This window comes from Serinus canaria, chromosome 2, assembly GCF_022539315.1.
Source record: "Serinus canaria isolate serCan28SL12 chromosome 2, serCan2020, whole genome shotgun sequence".
Lineage (NCBI taxonomy): Eukaryota > Metazoa > Chordata > Aves > Passeriformes > Fringillidae > Serinus > Serinus canaria.
Genome location: NC_066315.1, coordinates 115,509,440 through 115,536,393, shown reverse-complemented (window position 1 = coordinate 115,536,393; position 26,954 = coordinate 115,509,440). Strand labels below are relative to the sequence as shown.

General features: G+C 34.3%; 1 protein-coding gene across 9 annotated transcripts in view; it reads left to right on the top strand.

The window, feature by feature from the left end:
• The window catches only part of ASPH (aspartate beta-hydroxylase), a 113,712-nt gene that overhangs the window by 1,844 nt on the left and 84,914 nt on the right, over positions 1-26,954 (top strand). For 2 of the 9 annotated variants that reach the window (XM_050971155.1, XM_050971154.1), the window contains exons 1-3: positions 11,409-11,524; positions 14,821-14,970; positions 16,976-17,044. In XM_050971155.1, the coding sequence (XP_050827112.1) occupies positions 11,434-11,524; positions 14,821-14,970; positions 16,976-17,044 (310 nt within the window). In that variant the 5' untranslated portion in view covers positions 11,409-11,433. The other 7 variants (XM_050971153.1, XM_050971152.1, XM_050971157.1 and 4 more) reach the window with 6 other exon arrangements.

The window sequence follows — 26,954 nt, the reverse complement described above, 5'->3', positions numbered from 1 at the left end:
ATTTTGAGACAGCAAGTAATTGAGACTGAGAAGTATGAAAACCTCAAATCTGAGGCACTTTTTGCTTGATAGAAATATTCACTTTCACAGCCGTTCTTGAGAGAGGATGTGGCTTCTTGCCAAGGCCTTGCTCACAGCTCAAGCCACTGAGGCTAACAGCTTATTTCAAAATCTGTGCACTTAAGACAATGCCAGCATCAGTAATCTGCTTTTAGGTTTCTCTATCAGAAAATATTTACAGTAAACTAATAGATTAAGTTCTAACTGTAGTTTATATAGGTGTTTTCAGGTGCACTGTATTGTCAGAAGTGGAACTAAGCATCTTTTAGAAATAGAACTCTAGCTTTTACTTTAGAAGTCATATATGAGAAGCTGTCAAATCAGTCTTAATTTTAAAAAACCACTTTATTTTAGCTTTGTAGTGCTACTTATTCTTTGGAAATTACATTTACAGAATGTAAATGTAATTTACATTATTGTCATTGTGGACTGTACCAATGATTTTATTTAGAGTACAGAAGTGAAAACCAGGGAAGAATTTGACAGATTGGGGATCCTTAGTGAGGGAAACATGTGTTTGTTATTATCTTTACTGGAAAGTTTGGCTGCTTACTAGCCTGCAGAATCCATAGTAAAGACTTGGCCTCTCAAAAGGAAGAGTATCAGTTTTAAAGACTAGACAAAGTAATAGATACTTGCTGACTTATTACTTGAAGCATCATTAGATGAAGGACAATTTTGTTACAGAAACAAATGGATAACACCAGGTCATGAATCAACCCCCTCAGATTTCATGAGATGTGAAATGTGGGAATGTCTTGGACATTAGCAGGTGCCTGTGGAGAAGACTTTCGGCAAGACTGAAGATCAGCAGCCCAGCTAACTTTCGAAATACAGATGGCTGAAAAATTATGGATTACTTTGTAACCAATGTTTACTTAGTCCTGATCATAAGACAGCAATCATTATGCTGTGTGTGGGTACATTGTGTCTTACAGTGTGTAAGTGAGGACTTACTTAAACATAATTTTTATTGAAGATAAATTGTGCAATAATTGTTTTCTTTGCATCTCTGGTGTTAAGTGGGAGAGTTCTCCATTAGGCTAAGCACCATACAGACCGCACATTTCCAATGTAAAGCATCGTCTGTATCCACAGAGAACTGTATTTTATATTAAAATACCCATAGTCCTGTCTCAGTTCTGATGCTGTGTTGCCTTCAGTCTCTATGATGACAAAGAACTCTAAAATTGCTTTGGTAAATTTTCTTTAATCTCTACAATAATGACTGAGAATCTTCTGACATTTTCTACTTTTCTCTGCAAGATGCCAGATGTTTTTTTTCTCATTTTGCTGTTTTAATCATGTGGTTTCCTTACATGTGCGATTGTATTACCATGTTTTTAACTCCTTTCACTCATCCTTTGGACCCTCTAGTGCCCCTTGCTGTAATTCTTTAAATAATTTTAGGTGTTTCAACTTTCTTCAGATTTGTTTGGGGCTTTTTTTGGAATGCGTTCAAGGTGACCTGATGTACTTATCCAAATGTAATTTTGTGTTATCATTACAGCTTTTTTTAGTTCACTGTATCACTTCTAGAAAGAAGTTGTGCCTGTTAATTTGCAAGAATTTCCACTTTTTATCTCATTTTTGTTGTAAAGACTACTTTAGAATGTGCTTTTATCTGGGTGAGGATCTCCATTAGCTTTCTAGTTAACCCAAAGAGCAGAGAAAATTCATAAACTAAACATTTTGCTACTGAAGTTCTTTTGTTGGGAACACTGAACTTCGCGTCATTGCTTGAAGTGGGATTGCCCATCCATTCTGTGATGTCTCTCAGCTACCCAGCTGTGCTATGGTATAATATCTCATTTTTTTTACACTGTGGATGCTGTTTAAATATGATGCTTTTATCTATATAAAAATTTGGTCTCTAATTTCTGACCTCAGCTGCTTCCCAGTGTGCTTTTTTATGCTCTTTACAGTTGTGTAGTGTGTCATCTGATTTTTTGTATTGCAATCTATCCATTATTTCCTTTATTTTAATTGAAACCCTTAGGAAGAAGAGTGTTTAGGTATTGGAGGTTCTAAGTGAGATGTAAATTTGGGATGCTCTGTGGAGCTTAACAAATGTTTTGACTTGTCAAACTGTTTGCTGACCAAAAGTGACCAAAGTCCAAGAGTTTGCTGAATCAAAAAGAATTCTCATGATTCAGTTAGTCTGCTGCTCTGTGCTTTGATTTGGCTTTTTAAATTCAATGTCAAAGTGTTTTCTTGTAACATTTTTAGTCTTCAGAAATATACAGTGAATTGTTATTACTATGTTAGAGTTTCTGGAGGTCTGTTGTGGGCAAATGAGAAATACTTTGTGTCTCACTGGTAGAAACTTTGTATACTGTTTAAGAAAATTCTGCCGTGTTTTCTTTTGGAAGTTTATCCTATTGCCTAGTTTAGTTGCTTACAAATATTTGAAGAGCTTGTATTTTTACCATTAATGCCAGATGCTAATACAAATGGCAAAACCATGGAAATGTAGACAGCTCTTTATAATTTTTCATCTGTCTGCCTTGAGTCTTATTCAGGGTGGCCTTTCTGGAAGACATTTTAAAATACTGTAAAATAGTCTGCCAAATTAAAAAATTGTAGCAACAGTAATGGTCCAGACATCAATTATTTGCATGGTGCATTGCAGCACTTCCACTGGTGAAATTACTACATTTTCTGATTCTCCTCCATTCTTCTCTTTTTTTCTTCTTCTTTTTATCTTTAAATGTCTTGTGCAAAGTTGGAGGCAGTAACTCTTCAAACAAGTCAGTATTCTAGCTCTAGCTCTTTTTTCAATGAAAGTGATATAAAAATATCTTAAAATGGTTAACATAGATATTTCTCAGCTCACTTGAGCAGATTTGCATTGAAATAGTGAATCCTCAGTAGACTCTTGATTCATTTGTCTAATACTAAAGTCAAGAGTCAAGTGAGCTCTTGAGGACAACCCCTAAGGTTTATCTGAATGAAAGTTTCTCTACACCATTAACTGTTGACAGGTGCAGTAGCTGATTGCCAAAGTTACTCTGGAAGTAGAAACAATCAATTTGAGCACAGTATATACTTTTATGCCTTTCTGGTTTTCCCATGTTGCCAGGTATTTTTATTTACTTCCTTTTCTTTTTCTCAAGGATTTATTATTTTGGGTTTTAAGATTCATCCTGAGTGTAGCAGGATGGACATAAATACAAAGGATCTGATGCATTCCTCTCAGTTCTTTTTCTCCTGAAGAATTCTGAAGCACTGGGAGAGTCCTCTCCAAACTTCCAGAGATGCTACACTTGATGAAGAGACCAAAGCTCTCATGCCCCTTTTGATCCAATGTGGACTGAAATCTTGGACCTGCTCTGTGTTTTCTAATGGATTTTATGTGTTTGCAGCAAGTCACTGTGGGCTAAAAGAAATTATTCACAGTGCTTCAAATATGGAGGAAGGTTGCACTTCACATCTGCAAGGATGTTTGCTTCAATGTACTTTTTGAGTATTTTGTTAAGTGTTTAAATGATAAACAAGCCTTATCCTCAAACGGCTATTGAAAAGGTAAAATGCTAGGTGGAAAACCTAAAGTATCTCTGGTATCAGGGAGACAGGAAGCTGGAGTATGTTTTCTCATGTTTTGGCAATTACTCTGAAAATGCACATGAGGATTCTTCATCAGGGGTCATAGCTACTCAGTGTTCAGTCACCAAGGATGTATATCATATTGGGGGATTAAGAAGTTAAATTTTTTTAACAGTTTAAGCTGTAGGTCTGCAGTTAGCTTAATCTAGTTTGAAGTTGCTCTGCAGCCTTCCTCTTTTCAAAGCCCCTTCCCTGTACCTGAATTATTGGCTGAGCAGGTGAAGTGCATTATTGGTGCGAGGTGAAGCACATAGGGAACTGATAAGCAGAAAGCTGATTTTTTTATTTCCTTCCTTCGACTGGCTCAATGCATGGCTTTATGGAAAGTCATCTTGGGAGGAGGGAAGAGATGACAATGGGCATTAGGGGAGGGTGAGGTTAAATCCAGAGTTTTATGTTCGATCATGTAATCATGGAGCCTTGGTGTTAACACCGAAAGATGGGTGGTTTGGTTGGCTGTGCTGATGTTATAGCTGGATATATAAGGGCTTCAGTAAAGACAACAAAATTTACTAGCAGGGAAAGGCCTGTGTGTCAAGATTATTTCTAATTATGGAGTGCATAAAGAGGTGACATTTGAATAAGGCTGTCTTTTTTAAATGAAAACCGCTTGGCTGATTGCCTGTATGAAAAGCAAGGGTTCATTTTCAGCTGGAATCACTTTGAAACATATAATAAGAATTCCTGTGCTAATTTGTATGTTGAATTCTTCATTGTAGAGAACTTGAGCAATGAAGTTCTGATTTGCCCCAAGCGGTTCTTTCCTGATGAAGATCACAATCTGGTAATCTGTGTGATAGCCTGCGGCAATTTTTTCCCTAACTGCATCTGTGGGATAGCTCTTTGCATGGAAAAGTTTTGAGCTATGCTTTGAAGTGGAACTCATAATATTATGTGACTTGAAACGTGGTAGATATTAAGTATGCAGATAACTATGTATTGAGTTTGAAAATACTGCAGTATGCATGGTTCAACTTTGTTAGATCTTTAAAGATTAAACCAATTGCAGTTGTCTTCATGTGGAGTTGCACTCTTACTATGCATGTACTTAACCTGATGTAACCAATGTTACCAAGTTGTTTACTTGAAGACTTTCTTTACAAAACATCTAATAGCTAGAGGGAGTTGTAACCACTCAGTAGTGGTTTTCTGGTTTAGTAGTTTTATTTCCTGAGGATCTGTTTGTTAACTGACAATTAATTACTAATGCAACATATCTCACTTTCTCACTCCTCACGCTGGTGTTTTCTAAATTTAAAAATTCCTAAAGAAAGTTCACATAGCAGTTTGTAACTGTAGTCCTGTTTCTTTCTATAGTAGTTAGAGGACACATAGTGACTAGAAGACACAAACATATCTTTTGAAGCCAGACAGCAATTTCTCTGCAACTGAGATCTCGTAAAAACATATTTTAGTAACATATGAGATACCTAAAACCTCTTTTGTACTCCATAAGAGTTTCAGGTGCATAGCACCCCATGGACAAACACTCATTAAATTGGCTTAGTATCAGATTTGAAAACTCTGATAAGTTTTTGGCATTTTAAGCATTTTGAAGTGTTCTTTCTTTCCATGAGCAGAAACCTGTGAAAAGCAGAGTTGTAGGTGCTTGTGTGACAACTGGAGTTTTTCTGTTTGAACTCCCTCAAAGCACGGGGAAAATTTAAAGATAGTCTGTTTTCTTTATTGTGGCTTAATTAGGACTTGTTGCTAAAACAAATTGATGTGACCCACATTACAGGATAGGAAAATGGAACAAGGAAAAAATACCCTTAAATTAATGCCAGCATGTTATGTACGGCGATGAGGATTTTCAACCTTATGTAATAGAATCTTTTTTAAAGGTCACCACCAGCAAAATTTGCATGTTCTTGGCCCAAGTATTTCTTGTATTTCCTCTCTACATTTACCTTCCCTGAACTCTGCTCTGTCCTAAATACAACCATTTATTTAATTAACCTAGTAATTATGTAGGACTGTTGGCTGCATTAAATCATTCAAATGCAAGATAGGTAGAGTGTATAATTTTAGATCTTATTTCCAAATGTTCTGTGGTGGGAGAGAGCTGGTTAATCAAAATAGCAGCTATTAAAATATTTAAGTAATTTGTACAGTTAAAATCAGTGTTTTGTCTACTCATGGGTGTTACAGAGATATTATTCCTACAGCAGAAGGCAAACTAAAATTTCTTTTTAAGCATGTGATCTCAACCTTGAACCTCTTGGCTTGATGTTTGAGTCAAGTAAGTTTACGAGAGGCACGTTCTACATATGTTTGACTTTAATTCTGTTTTGTGCTTGTATACACATTAAAACAAAACTAGAGAAAATTGACAGAAGTGTTTGGGAAAAATATGGACTTTTCTGTACAAATCTATTTAGATTAGATAAATGTATAACAAAATATTTTTTTTCTGTCTTTACACATCTCCTAGTTTTTTTTATTTTTTTCTTCCAGTGCTAATTGTCTAAGCTTATTATTGTACTGTCTTTAAGTTTGTGGAGAAAAGGTTTAAAAGACAAAGTAATCCAAAGTATTCAGATAGTGACAGATGCAGTAAATATTGATTTAAATATATTGCTGTTGATAGTATTATAAAAGTCAAGTTGTAAGCAATGTTGGCTTTAGTCATTTAAGCTGTGTGCACATCTGTGTGTATTTCTTCCTTGTAATAAATCCTTCTTGAGGAATTACCCAAAGAATAGTCATCCAAATAATCAAAAACTAAATTAAAAAGCCAAAACATGGCTTAGATTAAATTTGACTAGGTTTTGGATGCGATCATCTTTCTATCAGATTTAGAAAAGAAGCAAGTATTTCAGCAGAAATCAGAAGCAGATTCAAGATTTTGTCTTATGAATAAAAGTCACAAGTCTGTCTTGTTTTCTTCTCTGACTTGATCAGTTATGCTCAGGTAAGCAAGACTTGAGCAGAAAGTTGTTAACAGCAGCAGCTCTCATGGGGCAAATGGCTGATTTCTCCAAATCTCACTGAGAAGTGTGGAGCCAGTGCTGCGAGTAGAGTCCATTGCTCTGCTGTATTTAGATGAAGTGCTTTTGACAAGTGTCTTGAAACTGCAACCTCCTAAATTTCTAAATTTCTCCTTTTCTTTCATTTGTGACTGTTTTTCTCATAGAGACAAATCCTTAGGGTTTTAAAAAAACCAAACAATCAGCAACCCTGAAGCTAGTTATTATTGTGATGGGTTTTCTGAGTGGATTTCTTGGGAATAAATTTTACTATTTCTGTTGTGGATGTGTTTGAAGAATCACGTAAGTGGAAAGCAATAGGATTTGTTTATAGTCAGAAAAAATGTAACTGCTGAGGAATAATAAATAAATGTAAAAAACCCCACCCTGAGGATGATCCTTAACTTCAGTCAGCCAGATGATAATCTTATCCTTGTTTTGGATTTTTTTTTTTCCTGAAGAATGAATAATTCTGACTTAGTAACACATCACCTTAGCTTGTAACTAAAAAAACTCTTCTAAATATTGTGCTGTTCCCTGTGAGTCAGAAAGCTATCTCTAGGCTTAAAAGTACTTTGAAATATAGCAGCTTATATTCAGAAATGGACTTATTGTCCATCTCTTTATAAAGTGAATATAAAACAGCTAAAAAACCTGTATGTGTCTCTTGTACTTGAAGCATATTTTCAGATAATAGAATCTCAGATCTGATTTTTGAGGGACTAAAATGGCTTTGATCTTATACCTTTGGGTATACTTAAAAATGTCTTTTAGACCTACAAAGAAGTTCAAACAGTGTTCCCTAGAGGAGAGAACTGAGGCTGATCCTTCACAACCTGAGTAAGTGAGGAATTCAAGGAGATGTTTCAATGGAATCACTTAATCTCTTGAAAGGAGGAGCTTCCTTTCACTAGGGAAGTTCAGCAGGATGCTTATGATCCTAGAGGCTTTTTACGTATTTTGTGATGCATCCGTTTTTTTTTGCCAGCTATTTTTTTCCACCCTTCAGTTGGCCATTCCCAGCATCTCAACAATCAGGCTGCTTTGTTGTCTAATCCTGAATTTATGACTTTTCTCTTGCTTTCAGTATTTATGTTTTTACATTGTTTGTATAGTGGGTTATTTTACTGTGAGAAGTCTTGTAGGTGTTGAAAATTAAGTACACAGAGGTTTATGTTTTGATTGATTATATGTGAAATAAGGAAAAGTTCCTCAAATACTAAGATAAAAATCTGTTAAATGTCAGCAGGAGATCCAAAATTGCATTTCAGTTAGTGAATTTTTATTTCAAATATATGTTCTGGTCTTTGTATTTCTTTTGAAGTTAGTGCTTTTTCTGTACCATCAGTTTCCCCATTCCTAATCAGTAAGTTTCTGATGTAGATTATTAAAGTCTTTTGGTAGCATACCGAGGTACCTTTTTAACCATATAGTCTAGATTATACAAAGTTCAGATCAAAGATATAGTTTTAAATGAGAAAATAGTCATTAAAAAATCTATTTTCCTTTCTCCTAATTTCCCTTAAGGTTGTAGTGCTGAAGAAATATTCTTAGAAACTAAAAGGAAGATCAATTTTATATTGCAAGGATTTTTTATTGAATTTATTGAAAGTGAACCTTTTCCTTAAACTTTATATCTACCTCTAAAGACCCTGCTGCCATGACTGTAAAACAAACAAAAATTTCTGAGTATGAATATTAGTGGAATATTTCATAAATGATATAATAAGTATTTTAGTAAAAATCTCTGTTCCATCTGTGAAGTAAACCCAGAGAAAATAATTACCCTGTCATCCTTTAAAAAATAAAATATAGTTCATAAAAGGACAGATTTGTCCATTAGAAGTGTATTATTCTACCTGTGATGTAGAGTAACACTGAGTAAAAATAAAATATGACAATAATTTTGATTTTTGGATTAGCACTTGGAATCAGTATGGTGTAAGGACTTCTTGGAATGCAACAATATGCACAATATGTGCTTACTGAATCAATTATAATATACATATTGTAAAAAGTCTCTGTGTGTGTATACCCTTACATGACCTGTCTCTCAGTAGAGAGAGTGAATAAAAACCTTGTATTTTAATATAAAGGAGAAAATAGATAGGGGAAAATCAACAGAGAAGGCTCTGAATTTCCTGTGACACTTCAAAATGCATGTTACTGACTCAACCCGATAAACTCCTCTATGTAAAATCAGTTTAAAATAATTATCTGCAGATCTATTAGTGGAAGGGGCTTGCAACAGTTGCTTTATCATTAATCATATTGGACAGGATAATTTGGCAAAAATTTCAAGCAGTAGTAGGCCGTGCTTATAAAATAGAGGTTGTTTTCTGTCTTTGCGCTGCTGCAAGTTCTGCTTGGTTGGTGATAAGATGGTTCTTTTGTACCTTATTTTAGCTTTTTAATTCTCTCCCATATCTGCTTTTTATTACACTGCATTTTGTTCTTAAAAGCATGTGTTCTAAAGTCTCCCTTTAATCTAGCTGATTAATAGTTTTTACTTCTAAAATGTAATTTTTTAGTTGTTTCTTTGAGGGTAGTGTTTTATTGCTTTTTCTTTTAGTGTGTATTTCTAGTTTCTAATGATTGCTTGCTTTTGTGCACCCTTATCTTCAAGTGATAAATTGTAATTTCTTCCATGTTACTTCCTAATCACCTTTGTGGGAAATAATTTTACACATTACAAAAGCTTAGCTTGATGATTTGAAGCCTGACATTTTGTGTTTATAATTGGCTTTTTTTCTCCTCTAAATTTCTTTGTTTGTACTTTGGTAGTGATGTAGAGGTGTAACTACTGCTGCTAGTCTGAATTGTCAATTATATTTCTGTAAAATTAATTAAAATACATGGGCTGCATAGTTGTAACACAACTAACTTGAAGATAGTTTTTTAATTTTAGAATGGTTATATAAATCACCAGAATTTGTGAAGAATAATAATTTTGAGTATTAGAGAAGCAATTGGAATTACTTCAAAAAGAAGCAGCATCTGAACACAGTAGAGATGAGACATTGTAAGAAGTCAGCACTGTTGACTTTGCTGTCCCAATGTCAAATTGCATTGTAAGTAAATACATATTCAACTTAACCTTTGTCTTTCATAAAACTAACAAAAATGATATTGTGTGGTATTTTGAGCTAACCTTGATCCATCTTTCTTTTGGTCCTTTTTCCTTTTGATGAATTTGAAGAGTTTCCCCATTTTAGTTGTAGCCTCCTCCTTCAGGCAGGAAGATGTTTGTCTTTCTTGCAATAAATTAATTTTTAAAGGGCACAAGAATAAAACTTTGGGTACTCGGCTAGAGGTCAACATATATGTGTTAGTTCAGATTTGGAGTGTACATTTGAATTGAATTAATTTCTTGATTCTCTCAACTCACTTTCCTTATAAGCCTTATGCTTGTTGTCCCTGAAAGGAATTTGCTCGCTTAGGTCTGAGTGAAAGGTGCTAAGAGGTGTGCTGAAATCATTATGGGTGTTCAGCCAGGTAAGGTCTGGTTCAGATCAGTTCCCCCAAAATACATATCAGTGGATGGGGAGGTTCCCTGCATCAATTAAATGCTTTATGAGTGCACTTGTGGTAAGATCTGGTGTCTGCAAATGCAGGTGCAGCTGAAGTGAATTTGCTATAAATTACCTAATCTGATGCCTGTCAAAACACTGTGTTGTTTATATATAACAGAATAAATATCATTGGGTGTAAAATTATTTTGAATAAATTTTTGATTTCTCCATGTTCATTTACTTTCACTCTGTACATTTCTCCGTGTTTTGTACTTAATAGCTTGTGCATCAGTTACGTTACTGAAAAGTACTATTCAGGAGGTCTTTCTTAAAGCATCTGATGCATTTAATGTATTCAAGTGGCTTTAAAGATAGTTAAAAGATACACTAGTTATAGAATCAACTGCCTATATTCCTTTTCATCCATATGAAGAGTATTTACATCCATATGAAAAGCTCTAGTGGTGTTTCTCAATTTTTTTCCCTTGAACTCTTGGGAATTGCATTTGCTGGATTAAAACCACAGGAGGTATGTGTTGTTTTTCAAAGTAGCTGTAGCATTCTTCTGTTCACTCCATCTACCTGGTAGCTGTGTTATTTAAAGAAGCATGGGAATAACAGGGCAGAGTGGTAGATCCTAAAGCTTTTTTTTTTTGGTTGTAGTGATTGAGAAATTAGTTTGTTTCTGACTTCCATCTAAAAGGAGCTGGCTTTGGTTTGACAAACAATGGGAAATAATCGTTTGCTAAAATTGAAGATGGAAAAAAATGTTTAAAAGTGTATTAGTGGGTTTTTGCTCTTTTTCTGGTCCTTAAAAAGAGGGTGTATTGGTGATTTAATTTATATTAGCTTTAAATTGTACAGACAGTAAGCATTTTGTCAGAATTTGTGGGAGGGGTAAGTGAGATAATGTAGTGTTAACCTTTCTGGAAAGGGTCTGCCAGAAGTAAATACAATGTGCACACTTCTGATATGAAAATTCCTTGGGAAGAATGCATTAGGTTGGTTTCAAGTAATTCTTTTAGAAGACTCAAAACTACATTATTGAAAGTAGTCTCTTTTTTTCTTAAAGTATTTCGCAAGTTTCAAATGAGCAGTCTGCAGGGTACTCAGAGGCTGGTAGGGGAGTGCCAACATGGAGAAAGTTTCTTGGATGAGGGCCAGCGTAACAAATGCAAGCAGGCAAGCTTTGTGTCCAGACTTGTGTTTCAGCTTATGCGAATGGATTTAATGTCCTTAGAGATCAGGCACTGTGGCATAAATTGCAGCAGAAGTACTACAGTACAATGTGCTTGGTTTCATTTGCTGTTGTTTTTGATGTTGGAGGATTAAGGGGAGGGGAAAGGATCAACTACCCAGGATGCTCTGTTAGGAGGAGTAAGTGAATTTCATTGTCGTCAGAACTAGATTGCCATATGAGTTCTGAAAAGCGTTTGGCTCCTGAGGATAACTGCTCTAAAAATAGATTTGGAGGAGAGGTTTCTCTTGGGTCCAGTTTCAGGTTCCAGCTGAGCTGGCTTTAGGAAACCTGTTTGCTTCTGTTGCAAACAGGAGGATAACAGTGAGGATATTTCTTATTCTTCCTTCAGCATTAATTTTTGGATATACTGACACACTCTCTCTGTTGGTGGAAATCGAGCACTAATGTTATGGCTGACGACACAGGTATAATCCTAACCTTTTTTTTTGTGAGCAAATGGAAAATGTGTACTTGCAAATACCAGTTATGTCTGATTTTATAATCAGCAAAATAACTGGCTTACTGTTGTATGTTTTCTTGACAGTTTGCTGTCTAGTCTGTGTTATAGGCTGCCTCTGTTACGTGTTCTCTGGACTAGAGGTATTCCATGAATTTGTGGCCGGTGGTTAATTGTAAATAATATTTTGCCTAATAGAGAATAAATTAACAGAAGACATAGTGTTTTGTCTTCAAATATTTGATATAAATGTTAATTTTAGAGAATGTAAAGTTGTAAGGTGTCTTGAAGGTAAGCTAAAGTGAAAAGGTTTTCATACATTTTTAGCTAGATGTGACTTATTGGGGGGTGGATGAGGTATAGGATTTTATAGATTTGCTGTTGAGCGGTACACCGTGCTTTAAGACTTTCTGATGTCTGCATAAAGACATCTGGTGGTGTGAGCACAGGCTTACCAGATATGGCAAGTGACCTACTTCTGGCATGGCTGGCAGCATGTGCAGGGAAAGGGCTTGAGTTGAGAATTAACTGTTTGGAATGATCTCTGAGCCTGTTTCAGTTCTTGCAGTGTTATGTTCTGACCCTGCTTGTAGCATTGTTTGTGCAGATCATAGGTAAATATTTTTGTTACATAACCTCCATTTATATAAAAGTGTTGTGTGATCAAGCTACCGTGCTTGAGTTGTTATATAAGAGTTTTGTAAATAATTTTGCTATAAGGTAGAAAGCCCGAGAATAAAAATATACCTTTCTGACTATTGTGAACTACATTCTTAAGGCAGAATCTATTTTTGAGGACTTTGCATGAAACGATCTCTTATACTGGGAAAAATATGAATAGTTCTGCTTGATTCCTTAAATAAGTTGTATTTTCCTTCATTTTCCTGTTCTTCTGATACGTAAAGCTTCTTTCTTGGAAGGCAAATAGCAGTAAATGGTAGAAAACAGTAAGGCAAATAAGTGTGAAATGCAGTAAGATCCTCTTTCCTGTTTTCTATAGAACCAAGTTGCAATCTGGAATAATTTAAACTGTTTTAACCTAAAGATTTCATTTTAAATATGTGCAAAGCATTCATTGACTGCCCTGCTACACAGGTGTAGTGAAGCCCTGCTGTTACATACTGTAATTGTTTATTTCTCAGTATTAACATTACCAGTTCAAGAGTACTGTAAGTAATTTTCATACAGTTGAGCATATTTCTGAATGCAGACTGCTTGTCTGTCCCTCAGTTTTCAGGCTACCCCTACGTTTCCCACAAGAGAGATGTTACAATGAGCTGTGTATATGGATCCTGCGTATATATAATTAGAGGACTGTGCAGTAGCAAATGATATATGCCTGGTGTGAGGCTAAGTTACCTCAGTTCCTGTCTGAATATTTTTGGGCATTTGTGTTTAATGTAGAAAAGAAACTAAATAGTTGGTGTTTGATCTTTGAAGGGAGTAGTGTTAATAAAAGAATTTTATTTTTTTCAGTGAAATGCTGAGCTGAATAAGAGTTGTCGTGGGTCAGTGGTTTTTATATTGCTCTGAACTTTGTATAAAGCACAATGAATGTAATAAAAGAGTATTTTATTACAGCTGTAAACCTCCTGGCAAGCAGGGTCAGAGAGTACTTATATATAGTTCCTGTTAGAAAAACAAGTCAGTCACCCATCTCATTATTTATCTTTCAGATGCACCAATTTATTTTTAAAAACAGTTGTGTTGATATTTAGCTTCTAAGAGTATTTTTTGCCTTTTTCTATGATTAGTGTTGATAAATACATCTAATATTACTTTCAATTAGTATAAAAATAACTACTTAGCTTATCACAGTATTCATGACAAAGTTTCTTGCAATGTTCTTTACATCATGTAAGAAATAGTTTTGCTTAAATAACTGGGCCTGCATGTGGCTGAGCAGGCAAAAGTTGGTTTTAGAATGGAATGAAGTGGAATAGACTAATGGACTTGAACCTGCAGCCAAGTGCCACCCTTGCAGCAGTAATGTCAGGGGGCAGAAGAGCAGATCTTGAGCTTTGGAGAAGGCCACAGGCAGGCATCAGTTGTGTACATATTTATTTACTTTTTTATATATGTATATGCATATCCCTCTTTCACTAAAACAATCCTAAAACAACAGACTAAGCAATTTGTCTTCTGTGGGGATGATGCCTGTTTGAAACTTGCTACACATATCCTGGGTCAAGGTCTTTTGCAATCATTTGTTTACAACTGTGTGTAATTTTTTATATATATTTACTTTCCATATGTGCAGTTATAAGTGAAACCATGATTTGTGTTATGTCTCTGTGTCATCCTTGTCATTGTATGTTCCATAGGACTGAAATTCTAGAGTTGTATAGTGTGGAGTGAATCTCTGCTTTATTCCAAGCAGCAGGGAGGATGGTTTTAGGTGGCAAAGTGTTCTGAATTTGAAGTCTTACCCTTAACATAGTTCAGCTTTTAGAGTTTTCTTAGGCTATTTGAATTGTCACGTTGGTTCTGTGAGCTGTTTTGACTAGTTTTGAAGCTTGATTAATGAGAAATTCTTCTCTTGCAAAGCTTTTCTGCTGGCCATACTGGCCTCTGGTGGCAGTCTGGGAACTGTGGGGAACAAATGCAAAGCATCTCAAAAATGTGAAGCTCTGTGTAAATAGACATCAAAGGGGGGAGCAAGGCAGAATTTCAGCTAACTTGTAAGACAAATTAGATGAGGGCTTTTGGTGTTTGGTTGGTTATGAGGCTTTTGCTTAGATAATGATCAAGTGTCTCACAGTAATTCACAGTGAAATGGAGAGCAAGTAAAGGTGGTAGTTTTAAAAAACCCAACCAACCAAAAAACTTCACAACAATAACAAAACTCACAAATTTCATTGTTGCTGAAATGTCTTGTATTCTGTGCAATCATAAGCAACAAGTTTTATAATTGTATCTTCAGTAATAATTATCTAACTCTTACATGCATTTTTTCTTCTTGTTTTATTTTAACAGAGACTAAGCATGGAGGAAGCAAGAATGGAAAGAAAGAAGGCCTCTCTGGGAGCTCATTTTTCACCTGGTTTATGGTAATTGCTTTGCTGGGAGTTTGGACATCAGTAGCAGTTGTCTGGTTTGAACTTGTAGATTATGAAGAAGTTCTAGGTAAGAATTCTAAATCTTAAGATTTTTCTAATAATGTCAATGATATGCATTAAATGAATGCCATTTTATGTTTTTAGATAGATGATATGTCTACTGTAATGTTTGCAAATTATCTGCATTATAAGAATAGGCAGTGTAGTTCAAAATGTATGTTTTAATGCTGAGCACTATTATGATGTTAAAATGGGGTTCTCATAAAAGGGTATGAACATCCTGTAGGATGTCTTTGTAACATGGATACTGTAGCTAATTTGAGAGGTCAGCTAAATATGCAGTTCAAATTTAAGGTCTCAGAAACTTGCAGCAGTGGTTGAAGTTAGGCAGCTAATGTTAGCTCTGCTCTGATGCCTGTAGGGTCAGGACAACTGATCAGTCATCTTCTCACAAGTGAGATGTTGAATGACCTCAGTTTTAAGCTTATAGTGGTGATAACTGTATCTCAATATGACAATTTTAAGACAGTATTGCTAAAATAATATTTAAGGTTACAAAGTAATATCTCAAATTTCAAGATGGATGTCCATAGGTACAGCTGTTTTCCCTGATGTTGTAGGATTCCACATGCACTTTTGCACTTGGTGGCTTTACAAAATTTACAAATCTGTTGGTACATGCTTTTTTTTTTTTGATCTGGACTGATTTTTTTCAGAAAAAAATCTTCTGGTTTGAAACTTAACTGGGTCTAGTGATGCAAATAATGTTTTTTGTATTTTTACCATGCATGCAGCCAAAGCAAAGGATTTCCGTTATAACTTGTCAGAGGTCCTACAAGGTAGGATATTAGAGAAGTAAGCTTGCTTTACAGTGCCTTGGCTGAAAGTTTTGGTTTACTTTTATTATGGTTTTATATTTTTTTTTTTAAGAATTACTCTTCTTCTGCAATGAAATGAAGCTCAACCATTTCTCATCTGTCTCATTCTTCATGGTTTTGAAGATGATATAATTCTTATTTCTAGAGAGGTATATTTTGGCACCAGTCTGCTGTGTTTATCCAGAAACAGATATGGCTCCTTTCTAATGGGTTGTTTCCATACAATGGTGATGAACTTATTTTTCTATTCTAGACCCAAGTCTAAATTTTTTCTTCCACAAAACTGATTTCTTATTTTCAAAGTACCATATTAAGAACTGAATTTCGTTTATTTTGATAGCAAGAAAGTTCTACCTTCATTTAGAGAATGACAAGTGTAGTAAACTGTCAGACTATAAGGACACAAAATTCTGCAAGCTCTGCAGAGTTCTGTCCTGTTAAAAGTTGTGTCTGAGTTTTATCAAGCCTATAATTAAATAACTTTCTACTAGTTTGGTGGTTCCAGGATACTTCAAATCCTGGATACCATGCTTCTATGCTGAAAATTCTCTTTTAATAGAAACTGAGTTCTCCTTTTGCATATACTTAAGGCTGATAGAGCTGCAGTTTCAAAAACAAAAAGTGAGAAAACTGATTTGTTAGTCTTACATGAAAGGATGGACAACTTTTTTTGTCTGCATGGAAGGTTATGCAATTATTGGTAGAATTTGGAAATGGTTTTCCTTTGTCTGGGAAGTAGGCTGCTTACTTTCTCTTAACTTGGCTCTAAAATCTATCTGTATAGTTATCTCTTTTCCAAGGATTTAGAATTGCAGGAAGCATGCAATCAGAAAACAAATGGCCATTGTTTTACAAATTTTTGTTTTATTATTTTCCCTCAAACATGTTGAGTGTTTCTTGTGAACTTAAATTTTATTCTGAGCAAAGCATGTCCATGTCAAGTATGTATTCAGAGTTGCTTTAAGTCTACTGTCTGCAAAATCAACGCAGGAAAAAGACAAATTTGTGTTTGATCTCAGGAAATACAGAAGGAAACTTGAAATATTTGTAGTACTTCCCAGAAAATTTAAAATGTGGTTAAAAACAAATGGTCACAACCTAGCATTGACAGTCAACCATCGCACATTGAAAACTGTGCTGGACACAAATGGCCAAATGCCTAATTGTCTTTTCTTCCTCTCTTTGCACTTCTAGGCAAGCTTGGGATATATGATGCTGATGGAGATGGAGATTTTGATGTGGAAGATGCTAAAGTATTGCTAGGCAAGTACATATAAAGGGGAACAATATATATAATTTAGTTCCGTGTTCATGTTTTGCTTTTTTATTTTTAAGTCAAAACAATATTTCTGGTTTGTTTGTTTGTTTTTTCCTAGTTTGAAAACTTAAACTGATTTCATTGTGAGGGGTTTTTCCCTTAATGCAAGTTGTAGGATTGGGTGTGTACCTCACAGCAATTTTTGTTCTTTCTCTTCTAATGTAGCAATGCTAGTGGAAAACATTTAATCTTACAGGATGATTTTGAAATTACGTGGTTGATGCTACTATATTGAATGTTGAAAGATGGTTGTGATAATCAATAAATTTATCAGGTGCAGGACCTAAGATGCTTCTAGAGTGAAAACATTGTTTATGTTAACATGTTAAGCCAGGTCCATTTTAAAATTACTTTAAATGTGCCTTAGTACTTCTTAAATGACTATTTGTGTAGTGTATTTTTTGTATTGTCTTTCCTCTATTCTGAATTCTCCACAAGTCTGTTCATTTTTTTGGCCTTCAGAAACAGTATATGACATGAATTTTTCTTCTCTGGCATTGAAACGCTGGGTTTAGGCTTCTGTTCCTTGTAATTTGTGAGATATCTTTCTGCTGGCTGTGTATCTTCAAAGGGAAATTTCAATATTCAATCTCTAGACATGCTTTATGGTATTGTTGTTTACTTATATCTTCTAAAGCACTGCCTTCTTCAGCTTCAGTCAAGCCTTGGATAGATATTTCTTGCATACCTGATGGTAGAAATTTTAGTTAAGTTTGCTTTTCTTTAGATTTTCTTTAGCTGGTTTGTTCAAATTTAGACCTCTGCTGAGCACACAAACCTGTAGAATTAAAAAAATGAACAAAGCAATGAACCCCCCAGCATAGTAACTAACACTTGAACAGAGGACAAAATGGAATGTAGCAAACTAGTCAAAGTTATCAGTAGTACATTAGGTTATTCTGGTTTGCTATTTCAAATTCATACTCTGTAAAAATCAGCTTGTCATAATTTTATTTTTCCTACTTTTATCTAGAAAAATAAGTAAGCCTTTGGGAGGATGTGTGTTCATTTGTTTAATCCCTTCACAGTTTGTAGGAAATCCATGTAATAACTGAATCAGTTTGCAGTGGTGTGAATGTGAGAGTCACGCCAAAGAATCTCCAGCACTCTGAATGGCTACAGAGCTATAGATTGGGTATTAATTATAATTGGTGACTAAGATAATACTTGGGATAATTATAATCCTAATCTTTCTCTGTCTATTATGTAGGGTATAGAAACTGGATATCCTTTTCTTGACAGTCGTATACAGGCAGAAGCATTCTGCTGCTTTGTTCCATCTCTGTTTTATGCAGCCTGATATAGCTGGGAGTTCTGCCAGTACATGAAAGTGTTTCTATTCTAAGCTTGTCTTACCATGTATTCAAACCTTGTACTTCAAGTGTGACCTTCAAAGGTCACATATCAAAATTTATTTTTATTATTTTTGAAAAGCTGTTTAGAAATAGAATTTATTTTCATTTAAATTTGAGAATAATTTTAGCAGTATGAAAGAAATGATAGATTTTTAAGTTTTGTGACACTGAAAAAAATATGTATATAAAAAGATATTTTTTCCATTAACAAGCGTGGTATATTATTAACTGAACTTCCTTGTAAGTTACTGTGCTTGTTTACATTTAAAATTTAATATGAAATAAAAAATGAGCACCACAATGCAGACAGAAATTATTTCATTGATGCAGAAACTGGAAGACTGGATTCCCTCTTGAGGTATTTGTCTTCCAGAATTAAGTTATTGTAGTAAAGGAAACTGAATAGTAAGCCTACTTTCTGAATACTGAGGGCAAAGCTCCTTTTATTTGTGAGGATTTTGTTAGGAAGGCTTATTCCTTTCTGGGATTTTTTTCTGGGTCAGAATGCCATAACAGCAAGTGGTTTTTCTGGTATAAAGGGAGTTACTGCAGTTTGGTGTTTAATGATAGGAATTCATATGCTTTTTTCTTCTCTGTTCTGTAGCTATTACAGCACTAGTATTGTGTATTGAAGTTGTGGTATGTACAGTGGTTTAATGTTGTCCACTTCCATAACCTTTAGTTTTCCCTACAAATTTCAAGATTGAACTCCATATTAATGAAAAAATTAAATATCTTTTAAGTTTAAATTAATTTAATTGACTTTTTGAGAAATGCTTCTACCAGCATGAGTTTATTTTGTATTTAAAATAATGGTTTCAATAATTTGTAATGTACTACTTGGCCATATCTAAATAGAATAATTAAAAGTTATTATTTTATTTCTTGTTTGTATAAGGTATAATTGGATCTGTTCTTTTTTTATTTACTGGAATTAAAGCAGGTTTTATGATTAGGTTCTCTTGAGGGATTTGTGTAATTTTCAAAAGGATGTGCGAGAAGTTTGTTCTTCCCCTCTTCTCCTACTCCCCATGTAAGAGAAGTAAAAAACACCAAACCACCTACACCCCCTCCTCCAGTCAACCAACCCCAAGTAATTATGGAGTATCATAGCATTTATTAAAAATTATCTGTGGTGGTAATGCAAACTTGTTGAAGCTAGTCTGCCATTATCTTGCAGATTTTGTCTTTTTCATAGATATTTCTGAGGTTCTGTTTACAGAATTCCTTCTGGTTATGGGAAGAGAGGCTTTGTACTCTGGTCCTTTTGGGGGCTGCTGTTTGCAGTACTTTGCATCCCAGTTTTTGTCTACTTCACTCTCATTGTTCTCAGAAGAGTGTTATTCTTAGGGGGAGTGCTACACATCTGACCTTGCTTTAAATCAGTACAGTGCAGCAGTGGCTTCAGTGGTATTACCAAAAAAGTGTCAGGTACTGATGTTTGTTGTAGTAGTGACTTTGTAGCCAAGCTGTTTCTTGTACTTCGGTTCCTTTTAACAAGAAACAATATCCTGAGAAATTCTCCTTAAATGGTTGCAGTATTTTGTACAGTTTTGGAACTCCAGCTACAGAAAACAATCCCTTTATTGTTCTTGTGCATTTAGTTCAGAGTAGTCCAGCTATGCAGATAATGGCAAAACCCCATCCTTGTGTGTCAGCAGTCAAATGGTAATAAGCAGTAAAATCCAAGTAAGAAATCTCCTTTTCCTCTGTTTCACCTACAGTAGAAGAATATGTTTGCAGGCAGTCACTCTGAGATTTCATGTTCCAAAAATCTGTAGTGAGATAATAGGTGTTAAAAGAATGCTTTTGCACAGTTCAGCTGTTTAGGATAAGTTTCATGCTCTTTTCTATTTTTTTTGTGTTCTACTGTAGCACTTTCAAATATTAAAGGTTGGCTTGTGCTCATTTTCATAAGAGATGTTCACAAGAGAAGAAAAGCTTTGTCTTGTTAAATGCATGTAGGGAAGTCCTGTGCCCTACTGATTGTGGTAACTATTTGAACGGACAACTATTTTGACTCCTTCATTCACTTGGATTTAAACTGTCATGTTAAGACTTTTCTTGAAATAAAGTAACTGTATTTTTGAGTCCCTGCTTTAGTAGGGTATGGTTGCTCTGCTTTGGTCACCATTTTCAGATACTTGCTACGATGCTTTTGTGAACTTATCAGTTTTTCCTTTGAAAAGTAATTCTTGATTAGGGGGCGTGAATGAAGATGAAAAACAGAGTATTAATGAGTTGGTGGTTTTTCTGTAGTCTTTCATTGAAAGCAAGATAAACATATGAAATCCTGTAGTTTTTTTATTTAACTCAGGCTGAAGTGTTGCCTGAGGGTTTTTTTGGTTTTGTTCTTGGGTTTATTTTGTTAAATTCAAAGGCCATTATCTTCATCTTGGATAATTTTTGCAAAGAATTGTAAAGAAAAGGTTTAGGTTTTTTTGTTTGTTAGTTTTTTACAAAGACTGGAAGACATATTCTTCCAATTTTTGTGGTTCCTTTTGGAGTCGAAGTGTTTTCAAAGAAAATATGCTGCTGTACTCCATTTTATAATTGTCTTATTCTTGACTTTGTGCAATAACAGGGGCATCTGTATGGTTCTGTACGTGTGTACAAAAATGACTTCTTGAGGTCTTTTGGGAGTAGTGTGTTGAGGTTTTTTTGTCAGATTTTGGGTTTTTCCCCATTTTTTATATGAGATTCTGACAGATTAGAATGCCAGAAGTATTAATTTTGCATTTATAGCTTAAATTGTACTTTTAGGATTTTTAGATTCAAGTTTCCATTCTTATATTGAGATTTTGTTCTTCAATAAATATCCTTACTTCAGTTTATGTCTTTAATCTTGTATTATCCAAATTTTGAAAACAAATTAGAATAATTGAGTACTATGCATAAAGTTGTCTATAAAATTTAATTTTTATAGAACTAAGCCATGGAAGAAGTTGGAGAGGGATATTTATAATACCTTGATTGCCTCCTGGATTCAATCTGTCATTTTTAAACCTTTGGGCTATCCAGTGAAAAGTTAAAGAGAATGGCTGGTCACTCAAGTAGAGGTTCTGGACATCCAGGTACAAGGATGTGGAATATCATGGACTTGGAAGTTTCTTCAGAATTATCATTGATAATTTCACTATGTGCTGTAAGAAAAACGTGTTGAAATGTGTTAAATGTCTCTGCCATGAACTTCTCTATCTTGAATGTTTCATTAACCTGCATCTAATATTGCTTTGTAATCTGCATGTGCAACACGTTCACTTAATTTTATGTTTCAACAATCTGTCTTCACCTTTAGCTCACTTTTCTGCTTGTCTTTTCAAAACAAATGAAGGTTTGTTCTGGTTAGAAGTGGGGGAAATTCCTCCCTCTGCAGCTTTAAAGTGTACCAGTTATTGTTTGTTGTTGCCTGGTCATTTTGTTGTGCTTTTCCTAGAATGGAAAATTTGAAATGTTATTTAGTAACAACTGTAAAACAGTGATTTTAATTTAAAAAACCAAACAAATGTAGGCAAGACTTCCCCCAAAGCAGAAGGGGGAAAAAGCATTAGCCAGGCTTATTTGCACTTTACAAATGCCATTTAGATCAGTAGGTCTTGTAACATAAAATAGTAACTTTTAATATTAGGGTCTGTAGCAGTGATGAATTCACTCTTTGCTGTTCTGGCCTTCTCTACCTCAATTCTTTACCTTGCTTTAGATTTTCTATATAACAAAACTTATACCCTGTGTTGGCTACCTATTCATTTTTATCTGGTGTTCTGTTTATCCTCAGGTGTGGAAATAATTCCTGAGGATAAAGTGCATCCTATAGAAATCTATCAGAAAAAAATGGTTGAGAAACATGTTAAAAAAATGCAAAGCAAACAAACTGCAAATCCGGCAATTAGAATCCTCACTTCTAAGCAAAATCAAAATTCTGCATGGATAAGAATGTTATCCTTAACAGTGTGTCCGTGATGAGTTTGTTTATAAACTCTTAGCTTTTAAATGTTATTCTTGGCCATCAATTGCAAGCTCTTAAAATTGAACATAATGGTTTAAAAAGTAAAGAAAACAAATTGAGTGATTTTAAAGTAGTAAAAGATTACTGATAAAAAATGTCCAAATTGGTGTGGAAAACCTAAATATAAATGGGTTTATTTTTAGGACTAGGAAGAAAGGAAAGCAAAGCTGCTGCTTTTTTTTCCTCTTTTTTTTTAGTAAGATCCTGGCATAATATTTTGCATGTTTATTGCCTAAATTATAGTCTGTATTGGAAAGATTCAACTTTCTTAACATCCTTCTGTTTCCTAGTTAGCATTCCTGTAAAGACTTCTGTCTATGACAAGAGATATCTTTCACAGATCCTCCTTTTACAGTTTCCTCTTTCCACCTAACTGCTGTCTCTTTTTTCCCCTTCCCTCTCTCTCTCTTTCCTCTATTCTTGTATAGGCCTGACCAAAGATGGCAGTAATGAAAATATTGATTCCCTTGAGGAAGTCCTTAATATTTTAGCAGAGGAAAGCTCTGATTGGTTTTATGGCTTTCTCTCATTTCTCTATGATGTATTGACTCCTTTTGAAATACTAGAAGAAGAAGAGAGCGAAGCTGCAGATGATGTTGATGGTACGTCACAGAATGAAGGGGTTCAGGGAAAAAAGACTTGTGTTATTTTGGATTTACAGAACCAGTGACTGAAAGACTAATTTGATTGGCTTTTGAAAATGTCCATGAAGTCATCAACCTTAATATAGCAAGAATTTATGGCATTGAGGGAAACCTTCCAAATGGACACTCTAAAGATTGAACTAAAGTTAGCCATGCAATGCTGTTTCAGTAGTTGAAAGCCTTTCAATAATTTTTCCTTTTTTGTGACAGGATGGCAAATATTATGCAGGTGTGTAAATATATGTAGAATAAAATGTGTATCTGTGGTTGTGTAGTTGGTTTCTGTTATGTGCTTCAGTTTGTGCATTTTGTGCACAAAACTTACAAAGCTTAAGTGTAATAATCTCTGCTGTTAACACTATAACATTTGTCTTTCTAGCAAACATTAACTAAGCATTTTGTAACAGCCTTGATTATAAAATATTCTAGCATGACTGCATTTTGTAAATACATATTTTTATGTTAATCCTTGATATAGTCATGACAATGATAATTCTCTTGTGAAATATAATTTTAATAAATAACTTATTTTGTGATTCACTGGTTTCTCAGATAGGTTCTTTTTACTTGTTCAAAGAAAAGCACTAATTTAGAAGTGCTTGAAAATTCTACAGAAGCATTTATTTCTAAGTTAGCTAACATCATGTATTCAGAATCTCCACTGTCATATGGTTTATTCCCACTGATTAGTCTGTTTTCAATCTAAACCTTCAGTTATTTCTTTAATATGACAATCACATCACAAGGGCTGTTCCAAATTTCTTTTAGTTTCTAAGGTGGGCCTTCTGTGGAAGTGGGAAGCTATGATTATGTATTTCTAATGTAATACTGAATATATTAAAGACTAATTGGAAATTAGAATTTTATGTCTTCTGTTCCTTGAGAAATTGAAGTATTTAATTAGTCCTGCAAATTTTAATATTTTTGTTGTGAATCTGTTTTATGGCAGTTGTTCCAGTAATATTTTTCATGTATGTGAATTCTGTCTGCTATCATGAAGTTATTGGTATAGAAAGGGCAGTTTATAATTGTGTCCTACAGTCTGTATCAGGTATCAAAAGCTGAAACTGAGCTGTCATTTTAAAACATTAATAATGTTCTCATAAAAAATTACTATTAAAATTGTATTAAATTGGTTTCTGTAATGCCTGCTTTGCTGAAGTTTATATTGGTTTCCTAGATGAAGTTGATACCCAAGTTGAAACACTAGTAGTTGCAGGCTGAAATTTTAACTTCTTTTTAAAATAAATAAAATTTCACTTACTTTGGCATGCCATTTTTAAAGCAATTTATCATGACTGTTTGAAAAAACTTGCTCTAGATCATCCAATCCAGGTTACTATATAATATTTTAAAAGTAATAAAAATGTGCTAGTGTTAAGTAAGTGAAATGTTGTGATGGGCTGATACTGCTACTCAAGGTTTATGAATTAAATAGAGCCATGAGAGCATTGCTCACATTTTCTTCCAAATATTTGGGGATTAGGATATAAGAAAGCTAACAGCATAAAAATTTAATGGATTTTAAAACAAGATATATGAAGTATAAGGCAAAGAAAATAAATAAACAAACCCATAAACATTATAAAAATAAATGCTAGTAGATCTGAAATATTACTCAGCAATTGTTAGCAAGTGCAAGAAACTTGCAGTGTCTGAGATGTAGGAAATAAGTAAGCTTGGGTTGTTTGGTTTGAGAATTTTCTGTATCTTAATTTAGAAGAAGACTTCTTAATTAGAAGAAGATTTGAATTAGAAATAAGAGTTTCATCACCATTTTGGGATAATAATACCTCTTAATGTGAATTAAAAAATTGTCATGGAACAGTGAATTCTATTGTAGATGCTTCAGTAGTGGAACTAGATAGCCCAAAAGAGAAGGGAAACATCGGCTTTAAGAATTCTGTATAATGAAGTTTATACCAAATTTTTTAAAAATGAATTGATAAGCTGGAAATTTTTCAGGTGAAATCAAGGTGGATTGCTTGAACCATGAGAAAGCTTCAGGCACTCAGGTGATCAGTAAACAGTGAACTAGCTTAATGCGCGGGCTGCAGGTATGAAAGGTGGGCCAACAGTTCTGTTTTGATGTCATGCAACTTCCTTGCTGGTTTTATTAAGTGTAAGCATCTGCTCAAAAGCAATTATAGTGGGAATGAAGAATTTGTCAGGGGAGAAAGGATGAGGGGTGGATGCAAAGACCTAGTCTAAGTAAATATCTTTCTAGGGTACTTCCTTTCTGGAAAACAGTCTTCTCAGAAGTGTTCAGTCTTGCCTGGGGTTGTTCCTGTTGAGTTAACAATTGAACCCTCACCTGTGGTTCTCTCTGGAAGTCTGGAATAGAGGAGTTTGGTTTTCATGTATTCTCTTACTGGTTGTGATTACAAGCAGAACTTGGCCTGTAAGGATGGTAATAAGATTTAGTTGAATATTCAGTTATATCGGCATGGCAGGCTTTTTTGTTTGTTTGTTCATTTGTTTTAAAAAAGGCATTTAAAAGAAAAAAACATTAAGCTGAGTATGATGTGCAAATAAGCAAAGAAAACTGAACAATTTCCCAATTTGCTTGTGAGTCTGCCCGAATAGCTTGAAATTAGTTGAGGAACTTGAAAACTAGATTTTTAGTTTGATTGTTCGTGACTATAAAAATAAAGACATTAAATTTTTTTTAAGTATTTTTAAAGTGTGGGTTGAAAGCTGTGGCATTTTGACTTCTATTATGTTAGAATAATTGTTTTAGAGAGCAAGGCTGCTGCTTTCTTCTGCAGTTTCTGGTTTGAGAATTTAAAACAGGAGAAAATTAGTAGTAGACAATGTTTTTTTGGAATGTGTGTTTTTTCCAATGTGTGGAAAATATATTGTTTAAGTAATCGGAACTTGCTAGGTTTTATACCTGGCAAGGAATGAAACTTTACTGATTTTATAATAAATTGGACATGCAAGTTTCATTAGATACCCTCAAATTCCTTACAGTTAATTTATATTTAGTTTTCAGAATGCCAGAAATAAATATCTGTGACTAAAATTGTAGTCTTCCAATTTGTCCAGTGCTTTTAGAAATCTGTGGGCTGTTTTACTTTGTCATTTGTTGGTAAATGTTTGATATTTTAATTGCCAGTCTTCAAACAAAATACTGCATTAACCTTCATAGCAAAGCTTTTGCTTGCTTTCTTGTGATACTAATCAAAATAAATTTATAGGGGTAAAAACCCTTAATACCCATACATCTGAAATGGCTGAAAACTTTTGGAAGCTTTGAACCCCAGATTTCTGTGACCACCTTCAGCAGTATTTAATTTGAAGGTAAAAGAGTGTTATATGGCAGAGAGAAATCCCAATGCTCATAATGTATAGAATAACTTTGAATTGAAGAGAATAAAGAGTACAGATATGCAAATCTGTTAAACATTAAAATATGTTTAACAGATTTGCATATCTGTTAAAATATGTTTGCATATTTTAACAGATATGCAAACATATCTGTTAAACATATTTTAACAGATATGTTTGCATATCTGTTAAAATTTTTCTTGCGAAGATTTTTACCAGTATTTCCCCCTGCCCCCTTTAAAAATTTTTCATTCTTAGTTAGCCTCAATTGACTGGCTATAGAAGAAATCAAATTTTCATGACTGTTATTGGTATAGGTTGCATTTAGATGGCAGCATAGAAGAAGAATATATTGAAACAAGAGAAAGATTTTAATTTAATTTCATGGTCATATGGGAGAGATAAAACCCACCTGTTATATAAATGCAATTTGGGTTCTGGGGAAAGCTGCTGTGTACAGACCAGTCATTTTGGAGCGGTGTGGTACTGTATTCCCTGTTTGGTTTCCATCAGATAAGCA